This window comes from Oryctolagus cuniculus, chromosome 6, assembly GCF_964237555.1.
Source record: "Oryctolagus cuniculus chromosome 6, mOryCun1.1, whole genome shotgun sequence".
NCBI lineage: Eukaryota > Metazoa > Chordata > Mammalia > Lagomorpha > Leporidae > Oryctolagus > Oryctolagus cuniculus.
The window spans coordinates 44505142-44517567 of NC_091437.1; the positions used below are offsets into that span (position 1 = coordinate 44505142).

General features: G+C 46.6%; 1 protein-coding gene across 1 annotated transcript in view; it reads right to left on the reverse strand.

The window, feature by feature from the left end:
• ADAM19 (ADAM metallopeptidase domain 19) overlaps positions 1-11486 on the reverse strand; it is a 92586-nt gene extending 81100 nt beyond the window's left edge. Inside the window, exons 1-2 of the mRNA XM_002710340.5 lie at positions 9568-11486; positions 4968-5053 (exon numbers count right to left, since the gene is read on the reverse strand). Coding sequence (XP_002710386.2) covers positions 4968-5053; positions 9568-9667 — 186 coding nt within the window. The 5' untranslated portion in view covers positions 9668-11486. The remainder of the gene's footprint in view (positions 1-4967; positions 5054-9567) is intronic.
• Between the last annotated feature and the right edge of the window lie 940 nt (positions 11487-12426).

Here is a 12426-nt window from a genome sequence, read left to right on the forward strand (position 1 = left end):
ATCTGGATTCAAATGCTGCCTCTGACACTTGCAGCTGTGTGAACTTGGCCTTGCTACTGAGCCTCCCTACATCTGTTTCCTCATTTGTAATACTTAGAGAGTGACAGTCAACCTTATGGGAATCTTGTAAGGATTAGATGAGATCATAAATGTAAATAATTTATCACAGTGCCTGGCACACAGGAAACCTTGGTACCAAAGGGTCCTCTTCATAGTAGGTTCTTATTTTATTTTTGACCCTCAGTGTGGAAAGTACCAATCACCTCAGGGAAGATAACTAAGAGAACCTCAGCTTAAGTAAGGTTTCATAGATTCAAAAGTAGACAGACAAGAGGTCTTCAAAAATTTCATGGAAAATACATATTAAGAAAAAATGCTGCATAGATTTCAATTTCTTTTGCACCAAAAATAAATTTATCTTTAATGTCATTTTTCCATAAACCTTCTGCAGTATGTTCATATTTTATACAAAAACACTTGGCTGGCTAAAGGTGCCAAAAGGATATAAAGGATATATAATTTAAGATAAACAAATGGCCAGTAAACGTGAAAACATGTTCAATATCACTGGGAAGTCACTACCACCCCAATAATAAACACACTTTAAAAATCAGACATCTTAAAAATTAACAAGGATAATTTAAAATCATAAATCATTACACAGTGGAGCATACCCTAAAATAAGAACTCACACTCTACAACCAAGAATTCAAACTGATACCAACTCTGAAAAATAATTTAAAACAATATGGACTGGGCCAGTGCCGCAGCTCACTAAGCTAATCATCCACCTTGTGGCGCCGGCACACCGGGTTCTAGTCCCGGTCGGGGCGCCGGATTCTGTCCCGGTTGCCCCTCTTCCAGGCCAGCTCTCTGCTGTGGCCAGGGAGTGCAGTGGAGGATGGCCCAAGCACTTGGGCCCTGCACCCCATGGGAGACCAGGAGAAGTACCTGGCTCCTGCCATCGGATCAGCGCGGTGCACCAGCCGCAGCGTGCCGGCTGCGGCGGCCACTGGAGGGTGAACCAACGGCAAAGGAAGACCTTTCTCCCTGTCTCTCTCTCTCACTGTCCCCTCTGCCTGTCAAAAAAAAAAAAAAAAAAGGACCACATGTTTAGGCTTTTGACCAAGTAATGTAAGACTGTATGAAGGAAACAAACCAGTGCACAGGCAAAAATTTGTACATTTGTACACAAGGACACTTGTTAGAATAATGAGTATGAAATATAACCCACATATTCAAAAACAGGAGAATGACTGAATAAACATATGATAACACCACCCAATCATGAAAAAGCAATGACTTTAATGTATTTTTTTAATTGTTGAGAAAGTATACACAACAAACACGAGGCAAAAACTCAGATTCTAACACTGTATATTGTATTAAGCATATTTTTGTAAGGGCAAAACAGAAGAGCAATTAGCCTAAAGGTTATCATAGTTATTGCAAGCACTGGGATCATGGGTTAATTTTCTTTTTGGATCTTTCTATGTTTTAATAACTGCTTTTATAATTTAATAACTTTTAATTTCCTTTAATTATTGTAGGAAATTTCAAAGAAATAAAAAAGTAACTCATAAAAAAAACCTCCATGCTTCAATAATTCAACTTAGATCTGTTGAACTTCTTCAAAGGGATAAATTATTTATTTAAAACAGAATAGTTACATATTTAAAACTGGATAACTTGATAGATTTCTTAGAGTGTTCTAATTACGAGCACTCTCTCGGGACCCAGAATCAGAAATTCTTGAAGTCTCTGCAATACACAAAAGGCCTTGCTAGAGTGGAACTTCTACCCCTTTGAGGTTGACCTCAGAGCTGACTTTCAATGTCTAAGTAAGTGGGTCACCTGTTTTGCCACCTCTGGCTGTTGGCCTGCCTCTTTTAAGTATATTCCCCTTATTTGCTGCAAACTCCAGACCCTATCAGGGTCTGGGTATCCGTGAGATGTCTGGATCAACTAGGGCTTTTTTGAGGTCTGAACATTCCAGTGAAGGCCAATTGAGTAACCCTGTCCATTGTCTCGCTGACGCTGACCCTATTACTTCCTCTTAAGAAGGGACAACTATGGACTGGCATTGTGACGTAGTGCATGAAGCTGCCATCCGCAACACCAACATCCCATATGGGCGCTTGTTTGAGTCCCAGCTGCTGTATTTTCAATCCTTCTCCCTGCTAATGCGCCTGGGAAAGCCGTGGAGGATGGCCCAAGTCCTTGAGTTCCTGCACCCTTGTGGGAGACCCAGAAGAAGCTCTTGGCTCCTGGCTTCAGTCTGGCCCAGCCCTGGCCATTTGGGGAGTGAATCAACGGATGAAAGACCTTTCTCTCTGCCTCTCATTCTCTTTCTATATTCTGCCTTTCAAATAAATAAAAGGAAAAAAAGGGACAAGTCAAACCCAGGGGCAAAGGAAGCTGGGGAAGATGTTTGCCCAATTAACTTTCACTTACGAGATTTGCTCTCTGTTTCTGATATTCTGAATCAGCTCTGCTAGCACCTACTCTGGTCCCTGATCCTTTGTCACTTTTCTCTGGAGAGTTCTGAAGCAAGCTTCCTGCCCAATCACATGAGCACTGGGGACACAGTCCCAAGTGGTATCTGAGAAACAGCACACAACAACGGAGCTGTAGCAACTCCCTCATCCAAGAGATGGCTGACCATGTGACAATACACACCAAAAAGCAGCACTGACACAAATCTAGGTACTGTCACTCTCTCCCAAAGAAACACAAACTGCAACATGAGTACTAATATTTTTATGTGGGTAGTCCAAAAATATTTCTGTTTTGGAAGGTACTCCGACACTGATATTTAAAATATGATGTTCCTTGTCTCCAGGGCCATTTCAAGCCAAACAATGAAACTGCACTTTAAGGATCTGTGAGGCTTTCCTGTCCAGCTCTCTTGATCAGTTTCTCTTACAGCTCCACTATACTAGGAAGGACCAACACCATTCCTCTCAGGAAGTACATGGCGCTTATACACCATTTATATTTCCCTAGGAAAGGATTAAAAGTCCTTTTTCTTTAGGAAAAGACTAAATAAATCCTCAGCTCCATAGGGTCTTAAAAACTTGTCCTGCATGTTTGTATCCCCCTTAAAATCTGGTACAATGTTTAGTACATAGTGAGTGTGCAATTAATGTTAGTATGAATGAATTACATAAATGCGAGTAAGAGGCCTGACTTAAACCCAGCTGCTACTGGTGCTGCTACTCTCTCTCTCTGTCTCCCCCCCCCCCCATCTCTCCCTCACTCCCTCTCTCTCTCCCTCCTTCTCTCTTATACTCATTCATTTGCTCATCTAACAGATATTTACAGTGCCGGGCACTACACTGACCATTGCTATAGAATATTATGACCCATGTTCTGGGCAGACAATGGGTGGGAACAAAGACAGGATCTGGCCCTCCACTTTGTTTCTTAGGCCCTTCCTCAGGATGCCCAGCACCAAACATCTGGAGAGAAGAACAAAGAGGCCTCTATAAAAAGTATCAGATCCATTTCTCTGGTAATAATGAATAGGTTGCAATATCCAAAATCTTAATTTATAAAATAATCTGTCTAGGATGCCATCCATTAATTTTTCTAGACTTTTCCTGAAGCTATATTCAGTCTCATCCACTTTTTGATGAGATGAGTTCTATGCATATATCACCTTAAGTCAAAATGCATCTAATTTTGGCCGGCGCCGCGGCTCACTAGGCTAATCCTCCGCCTAGCGGCGCCAGCACACCGGGTTCTAGTCCCAGTTGGGGCGCCGGATTCTGTCCCGGTTGCCCCTCTTCCAGGCCAGCTCTCTGCTGTGGCCAGGGAGTGCAGAGGAGGATGGCCCAGGTGCTTGGGCCCTGCACCCCATGGGAGACCAGGAAAAGCACCTGGCTCCTGGCTCCTGCCATCGGATCAGCGCAGTGCACCGGCCGCGGCGGCCATTGGAGGGTGAACCAACGGCAAAAGGAAGACCTTTCTCTCTGTCTCTCTCTCTCACTGTCCACTCTGCCTGTCAAAAAAAAAAAAAAAAAAAATGCATCTAATTTTTATCTGTCCTGAAGTTTTCACTGTTTGAGTAAACTCCTTGAGTAAATCCAACTTAAAGCATAGTTGGCTGTGGTGAGATTACGCTGGTCATTAACTTCAGGGGTTCCAGGCATTCCCTCCATTCATTTCCGAACTCAAAGCCACCATATCTTTCCTGACACAACCCTCTCCTACTGTAACCTTGCTCTGATTTGTCCAGTGAATCACAGACCATTTTAATCCAAAGGCATCTCAGAAACCAAGCCTTGCACTCCAATTCCATGTTCCATCTAAGTCCTATTTTATAAATGAAGAAACTCAAATTCTCTAGGAAGTAGAAGGTCACATCACTGGTTACTAGCACACAATAATCACATTTTCCTTCCTAGCTCTTTTTGTCTCACTGGAGCTATGAAATCACCTCTTCAAGAGCAGAATAGGGTTTTCTGTCTCATTCCCAAATGCCTTGATAAAGCCTGCGCATGTTACTGGTGTTCTGGCCCAAGAACTTACTGAATTTTAAAGTACATTCCTTAGGACTAAGTGCCTACTCTGCCTCTTAGTCTAAAAATTTTAGGTTATCCTTTTTCTCCCATGGAAATTATCTCATTGATAAAATGAAGCACTTATAATGCAGACAAAAAATAACAATACCAATATTTAATGAATTCCAATCAACACTAAGTGTTTCTGGTGACAGCATCACATTTGCACTTAGCTTGTGTCAGCATTAATGTGGATTTTCATTTCCTCAACTAATAGCATCGGAAGTATTCTAGAAGTTTGTCATACAATGAAGGAAAGTCCCAAAACCAACACAGAAAGAATACAATGAGTCAGAAACAGATTGTGATGACAGGCTTCCCAAAAAGTTGAATAGATGACCCCAAGCCTCACAGATCCGTTGCCACCTTCTGTTTCTGAAAACAAGAACTTTTGAGCCTTACCTTTTCTCTCATGAACCTTTCTGAAGTCTTCCACTGAGGTATTATGAGTTCATGCTGTAGCCGGGGGCTGCTGTCCCCACCTCCTCCTGCCAATACAAGATGCACAGCCGTTGGAATCCCAGATCTTGAAACCCTAGCTAAGCCACGAAGGCATTCTCAGCAATAGCCACTGCACCCAGAAAGACCCGTCCTGGCCTTGTATTCATCTGTTTCCCACTGCTATAATAAAATACTCAAAACTGGGTCCTCATCAAAGAAGCGAAGCTTATTTAGCTCAGAGTCTTGGAGGCTAAAAGTCCAAAAAGTGTGGTGCTGTTTCTAGTGAGGGTTCTCCCTTAGCTGTGTCACATTATGGCATCATGGTGGGTATGCCAGAGGGAGAGAACACATGGTAAGACAGGAAGCCAGAAAGCAGTGAGGGGGCCATCTTGCTGTTGTATAGACCTCCCAGGAGAGCCAAAATCCCACAAGAACTGTGTTAAGTGACCTTGGTGACCTAAACACCTCTCACTAAATCCCACCTCTTGAAGGGTCTACAGCAATACAATGGGAAGCAAACCATGAACACAAGTACCCCTGGGGGACACTCTCATACCAAACCCAAACCATAACAGGGTCATCAGAACGCCTGCTTAATTCCAGGCTCTTGGCACTTAAGATGAGGAAGAACCTCTTCTAGGTGCTGGCCAACAAGGTCCCTGTACTCCAAAGTTCATCTTCTGAAGTTGGGAGACAAAAAGTTCCCAGGAAGTGCAACAGACACCCTGTAGGAGGAGGTGCCTGCTCTAGACAGGATGCCAGCAAAGATGAAATCTGAGACCTGAGGGAAAGTAGCCACAAAATAACCCCTAGGTAGAGGACTGGCTTGTGAAAAGGCCCTGCTTAAACGGGTGGGATTAGACTGCCCAAGGAAAATGCAGAAGGTAGAAGTAGACAGTCAAGTAAATGAGAGAGTGTTGAAGAGGTGTGCTCAGCAAGACAGCCATGAGTCTGACAATGCGGAGGCCATGGAAAGTGTCTGGATTTTATTATGAATAGACTTGGAAGGCATTGGATGTTTTCGACACAGAGCAACATGATATGTATCAGGTTTAAAAAGGATCACTCTGCTGCCTGGGTGGAGAATGGGGTAAGAGTGGGGGAGGGGTGGAAGTGCGGTCCGAGGCAGGAAGGAGGCTGGAGACTGGAAGCAGTCCTGGTGAAAGATGGTGGTGGATCAGACTAGAATGATGTCAGTGCAGAGGAATGAAGTGGTGGGATGCTGGATATATTCTGGGGGTCCAAACCAGGGGCAGAGGGAGGGGTTGTTCTGGTTGGGCTTTCGTTTTCTCATCTGTAAAATGAAAAGAATGATTCCCACCTGCTCATCTCACAGCATTATTGGGGTAAGTTAAGGTGAAATTGTTTCCTTTTTAGGAAGATTTATTTATTTATTTATTTATTTGAAAGACATAACAACAGAGGAGAAAGGGAGGGAGGGGGAGAGAGAGAGAAAGAGAGAGTGAGAGATCAGATGGATCCCATTTGCTGATTCACTCCCCAAATAGCTGCAACAGCCAGGGCTGGGCCAGGCTGAAGCCAGGAGCCTGGAACTCCATCTGGATTTCCCAGTGGGTGCAGGGGCCCAAGCACTTGGGCCATCTTCTGCCGCTTTCTCAGACACATTAGCAGAGAGGTGGAAGTGGAACAGCCAGGACTCCAACCAGCGCCTCCCTGGGCTGCCAGCATCAGAGACAGCAGCTTAACCCATGGTGCCACAGTGCCAGCCTTGAAATTGTTACTTAAACTGCAAAGTATCATCATATTCAGTTGATCTTCCTACTGGTATCTTTGCATCCTCCAACTCATTCTCACCACTCAGTTCCCCTTCACTCTCACGACAACCTTGGGGAAGCAGATAATAGGATTCCCATTCTGTAAAACAGGGAATTGAAATTAGAGCAGAGACCTGTTCCAGGCAGTGCAGATCTCAAACACTGGTTGCAGCTCATGTTTTGCAAATGGGAAATCCCCAACACCTAAGCAAATTAGTCTCTCCAAGAAGAGGCCAAGTTCACAGAGGCCCAGAGGATGTGGGTGAGGACTCCAAAATCGATTCTTTCTAAACCAGACACTTTAATTACACAGAATGTAATGATACAAAAGATGTCTGTACTTGTTCTGTCAGAGTGCTGGGATTACAAATGATTATTAACTTTCTTTTCAGGTTACTTGACCTCAAAATATATTCCCAGAAATAATCTCCTTCCACTAATGGTTTCAGCAGCGATGCATTCATTTCTTTACCTAACATTTTCCAAGCTTTACCTATGTGCCACATACTATGTCAGCTGTTTAATATTCATGCAGGAACAAGAGAAGCCCAGTACCTGCCCTGGTAGCTCTGATAAACCTTTTTTTTATTTTTTATTTTTTAAAGGAACTATATGATATTTAGAGGAATACTGAAAGTAACTAAATGATGTTAGTGGTAACAAAAGAATTTTTGAAAGCAAAAAAATAAAAGCAGTCTGAAGTCTCAACAATAGAAGAAGAACATGGTATAGCCTAAGAAAGTGTTCAGAACTTGAAAATAAGTGACCTTTTCAAGGTCACAGGGGAGCATTGTTTCACAGACTCGCTTATGGATTACTGAATTATCTAGGGGAATTTACTTTTGGCTTTTTATGTATAAGCGATCAAAGCCCTATACTCAGTGAAGTTAAATGGTAACTAAGACTGAGATGCAAATAATCCCAATACAGTAGAAACATGCACCCAAATTATCGTTGTTTTGCCCCAGGAGGACCCCATGGCTTGTGCATCTGCCCAGCCACATGATTGCAACCTTCTCAACCCTGTTCGTCCAAGGCCCCTTTGAGCCAGTTCTTTCATCCTGTTCAACACCTCATTAATGAAGTGAATTAATCTTCACCTTTGTATGAAAGTCGGGTTTCTAGCTTTTTGAAAATTACACATCTTCGATCCTTTGATGGAATTTATAGAGTCATTAAGCTCATGCTTTTGGAGAATTTCATGATTTGGGAAATGTTCATAAAACCCAAGACATAAAACTGTATGTGTGCTATGTTTCCAATTGGATCGAGATATATATTATTCATATATTATATATATGTATGTATATATATGTATGTGTGTGTGTATATATATGTATATATGAACACACAAAGACTGGAGAAAAAAAACTGTGGATCTGGGGACTGAGGATCATTATTCCGTTTCTACTTCTCATTACTCCCAGTGACTCTGCCTTACTGAGTGGTCTTGGAGAGCCCAGAATTTGGAGAAGGCGCCTGTGCTCAGAGCAGTCACTCTCTTCCTTTACTTTTCTTTCTGCTTTTCCTCCTGCACTAAGGCTGACTTAGTGGCTCCCTCTCCCTCAAGGAGTCCCATGCCACGGGGAAAACGGGGATGTCCTTGGACTCACTGTGAATTCCCTTGCCTCAGTTTCCCTTTCACAACAAAAACTCAAAAGGCGGTTGTGACCACGCTCTGGCGCGAGGCTGGTCTCTGGACCCCACCCCTGGAAACTCAGCACAGTCCGGTGAGCACAGCCCACTCACCCCTGGAGACTGGGGGCTCGGCCTGCCCAGCTCAACATGCTGGCCTCACTTTATTTGAAAATCCCGACTGTTGGTCCCGAAAGTCGCGGTCTGGAGTCAGTCCAGGGCGTCCGCGGCAGCGGGGCCAAGGCTAAGCTTCTCGGGTCATAATGACAGACCCGGGGACACCGCTCCCCACCCCCACCCCACCCCCCGGGACCGTTCCTTCCGCGAAATCGGCGAGGATCCCGCAGGGATGGCGCCCTGGAGGGGTTGGTGTCTGGGAAATCAGTGGTGAGAAACATCACCAAGCCTCCAAGTTGCAAGCCTGAAGTCCAAACCCTTAGCTTCGCAGAGGGAGAAGCTGAGGCGCAAGGAGAGCCCTGGTTTCCAGCAACGGAGACCTCACTCTGTGGCGAAGCTGTGGGAAAGTCCTTCCGAGGGCCTCAGTTTCCCTATCTGTGCAATGAGTGTGTCAGATCTCCTCCTAACAACAGTCCCTGCCAGCTTAGGGGCGTGCAAAGCCTGCAGCACCCAGCGAGCCATCCCACCGTGGCTACCACTGTCTCCTAGGGACATTTTCGCGTGCGCCTGGCACAGTGCACGGTCCCAGGAAGCCCCTGGCCTGGGATGCTGTGTGCTGGAGAGTGTAGCGGGCGGCGAAAACGGGTGCGAGACAGGGATGAGAAACTGGGGAGAGACCAAAGGGGAGGAGGCAGAGGCGGAGCGGAGGGACCGTGAAAAAAATGAGGAGAGCCCCGGAGAGCAGCGGAAAGAGAAGCCAAAATCAAGAAAACAGAGGAAGGAGACGAAGCGGGGAAGGCAAGCCTGGGAGCGGCGGCTGTTTTCCTCCTGCTCTGATTCCGCTACCTCCACCACCTCCCGGGGAGCACAACGTGCGGAACAAAGCTGGGGCCGCTAGGTTAGGGGGCTGCAGGGCGCAGGCCCCGCGACTTGCACGAACTGCGATCCCGGCACTCGACCCCCTCAAGGCGACTCCCGATGTGTCCCGCCACCCAGCTCACCCGCCTCCATCCCTCCCAAACCCCGCCACTTACTTCCCGTCCATCCCGGCTCCCGCGCCGCCCGCGGCTGGGGCAGCAGCAGAGCGAAGAACGCCAGCAGGCAGAGCCGGGCGGCGCCCGCGCCCCCTGGCATGGTGGCTGCAGCCCCTCGTGCTCGGCGCTCACACGCCCTCAGCCATGCTGCCCCAGGCCCGGCGGCGGCGGCGGCGAGTCTGGAACCCACCGCTGTGCCAGCGCCTCCCTGCCGCGCTTCTAGCCCCCGGCCGAGAAGCTCCGCCCCCAGCCCCCACTGGGCTCTGCCGGGGGGTTGGAGGAGGGGAGGCGCCCGCCCGGAGGGGGCTGGAGGGCCGGGCTTGGGAGGAGCCGGCGAAACCCCGGGGATCGGGGCTGATTCAGGTGATGGGAACGGCGGAGAAGGAGCCGTCAGAGCCTGAGGAGAAGAGATTCGCCGTGGACACGCCCTGGGGAGGGTCGGGTGCCTGTGGCCCTGTCTGCCCGGCGGCCAGTTTACAGTGTCCCGCACGGTGCAAATCGCCGAGTGACGCTCAGCGGTGACTTAATCCAGCACCATCCCCCAGGGGCCGCCACTCTGGGAGGCAGGCTCTGAAAGAGTTAACAGGCCCACCAGGCACAAAGAACTAAGTGCTATATGGAGCTGTTTTCTAGCGGGACACAAATCCGGGAGTCCTAGCTTCTGACCGGGAGGAGGGAGTGGTAAAGGCCGGGAATCCCAGAGGAGAAGACAACGGAGCTGGGGAAGAGCACGGGAACCTCAGGGCGGAGGAAATGGCCCAGACAAACGTGGGTTCTGTGGGGAGAGGATTCTGAATTGGGGATGGTCATGCTTTAGGGCTGAGACCCGAAAATAATAATGACTCACTTACTGAAGGCTTACTATCTGCTGGAATTTTTTAAAAATTTGATAGTTAAGGCTGATAAGATACTTCTTAAGTGCCAAATGTGTACTGCCTTCAGTACTTTACATAGATTAATTTATTTGAGTAATGATGGAAAAGAGCTATCTTTTATGGGTCTTTTATATTCAACAGGGATTAGTACTATGCTTATTTTAGTTTAGAAAACTAAACGTGAAGACAGTCTCTTGCTCAGGACCACATGGCCACAATGTCAGAACCTTGATTTAAATCTACATCCGTACCACTGTGCAGCCTGAAGTAGCAGGCCTTAATTGAAAGAAGAAACCTATGATCACAAGTAACTTGCCTAAGATCCTTTAGCAAGCTTCATCAAAGGCTGGCTGTGGAAACTGAGCCACAGACCTCTTTTAATCTTGGTCATCTGTTCCTCTCACTGGGCCTCTTTGGTCAAGGTTTTGGGGGGGTGGGCTTTCAGCACAGCTGTTAAGATGCTTGCATCAGGGTGCAAGGGTTCCAGTCCCGGTTCTGCCCCCAGGTCTAACTTCATGCTAATGCTCAGTCTGGAAGGCAGCAGGTGATGGCTCAAGTATTTGGGTCCTTGTCACCTGCATGGGAGACCTGGATTGAGTTCCCAGCTCCCAGCTCCCTCAAGGGCAATTTGGAAGTAAACCATCAGATACACAGAAGTCCCAGAGCATTTTAGTTCCTTGCCGGGACACAAGCCCTAGAGCTGTTTTAGCTACTAGTTTATGGCTCTTATCACCTGGTACAGGCTCTCTGATGCATTATGACTCTGTCTATCTAACATACCCAGTTGTGCCTAACCCCTACACTTTCCTCTCTCAAACACCCCTACAACTTCCTTTTTTTTCAGTCCTGGACCTAAATGATGTCTTCTTCACATTTCCTCTTGACCCATATTCCCAACCACCCTTTGCCTTCACTTGCTCTGACCTGGATTCTTGTCTTACTTGACAACTCATCCAGACTGTGTTACCCCCAGAGTTTTTGAGACACCTCACACTTCTTTGGCCAGGCCCTGGAGGCAGACCTAGCCTCTATTAACCTTTCACCCAGCACTGTTCCTCAATATGTTGATGATCTTCTACTCTGTAGAGCCTCCTGAGAAACTGGTCTCCACCAAACCACTAGTCTTTTAAATTTTCTAGCTGAGAAAAAGCTATAGGGTATCTCAGAGAATAATCTCGACTTCTGTTACCTTCCTGAGACTTCTGACGCCACACACTCGTGCAACTCCTCAGGCCTGAAAACAGGCAATTCTCTCCCTTCCTTTCCCACGTACTAAGCCTGACCTTCTCTCTTTCTTGGGACTCGTGGGATATTTTCACATCTGGATTCCAAACTTCTCTCTTATTGCTAAAGCTCTCTATGAAGCAACCAAAGGCAATCTAGATGAGCCCTTACAAGAGACCTCCCCCTTAGAAACCCCATTCCAAACTCTAAAGAAAGCTCTTCTACAAGCACCTGCCCTGAGCCTTCCTAACACATAAACCATTCCTTCTCTATATGCATAGCTCTAAGGGACAGGCACTCAATCTCCTGAACCAAATGGCAGGGAACTGTACCACCCCTGTAGACTATTTCTCCAGACAATTGGGTGTGGTTTTTTAGAGCTGACTTCAGTGCCTCAGTGCCTGAAGATCCTAGCCATTGTGGCCCTCCTCATACCTGAGGTGCAGAAACTCAGCTTTCATAAACCCCTACTTATCCCTACATAGACTCCTGTGGGCTGTAAGACCTTCTAAGCCACTGGGCTGTTCAGTCTATATTGCCATCTTTCATCGAGATTCTTCATTCCACTCTTCTGTAGCACTCTGTCACCTTCCATCACTGCTCCTCTGTTAACCTGGCTGCTTTTCTTCCTACTACCTTATCTGATTCCCACAAACCCTACACTTGCATTGATTATCTTGACTTTTCCCTCACTACATTCCACCACCTCACCAACACTGGATATGTGATAATCAAGGGATACCATGATGATATCTTCTCT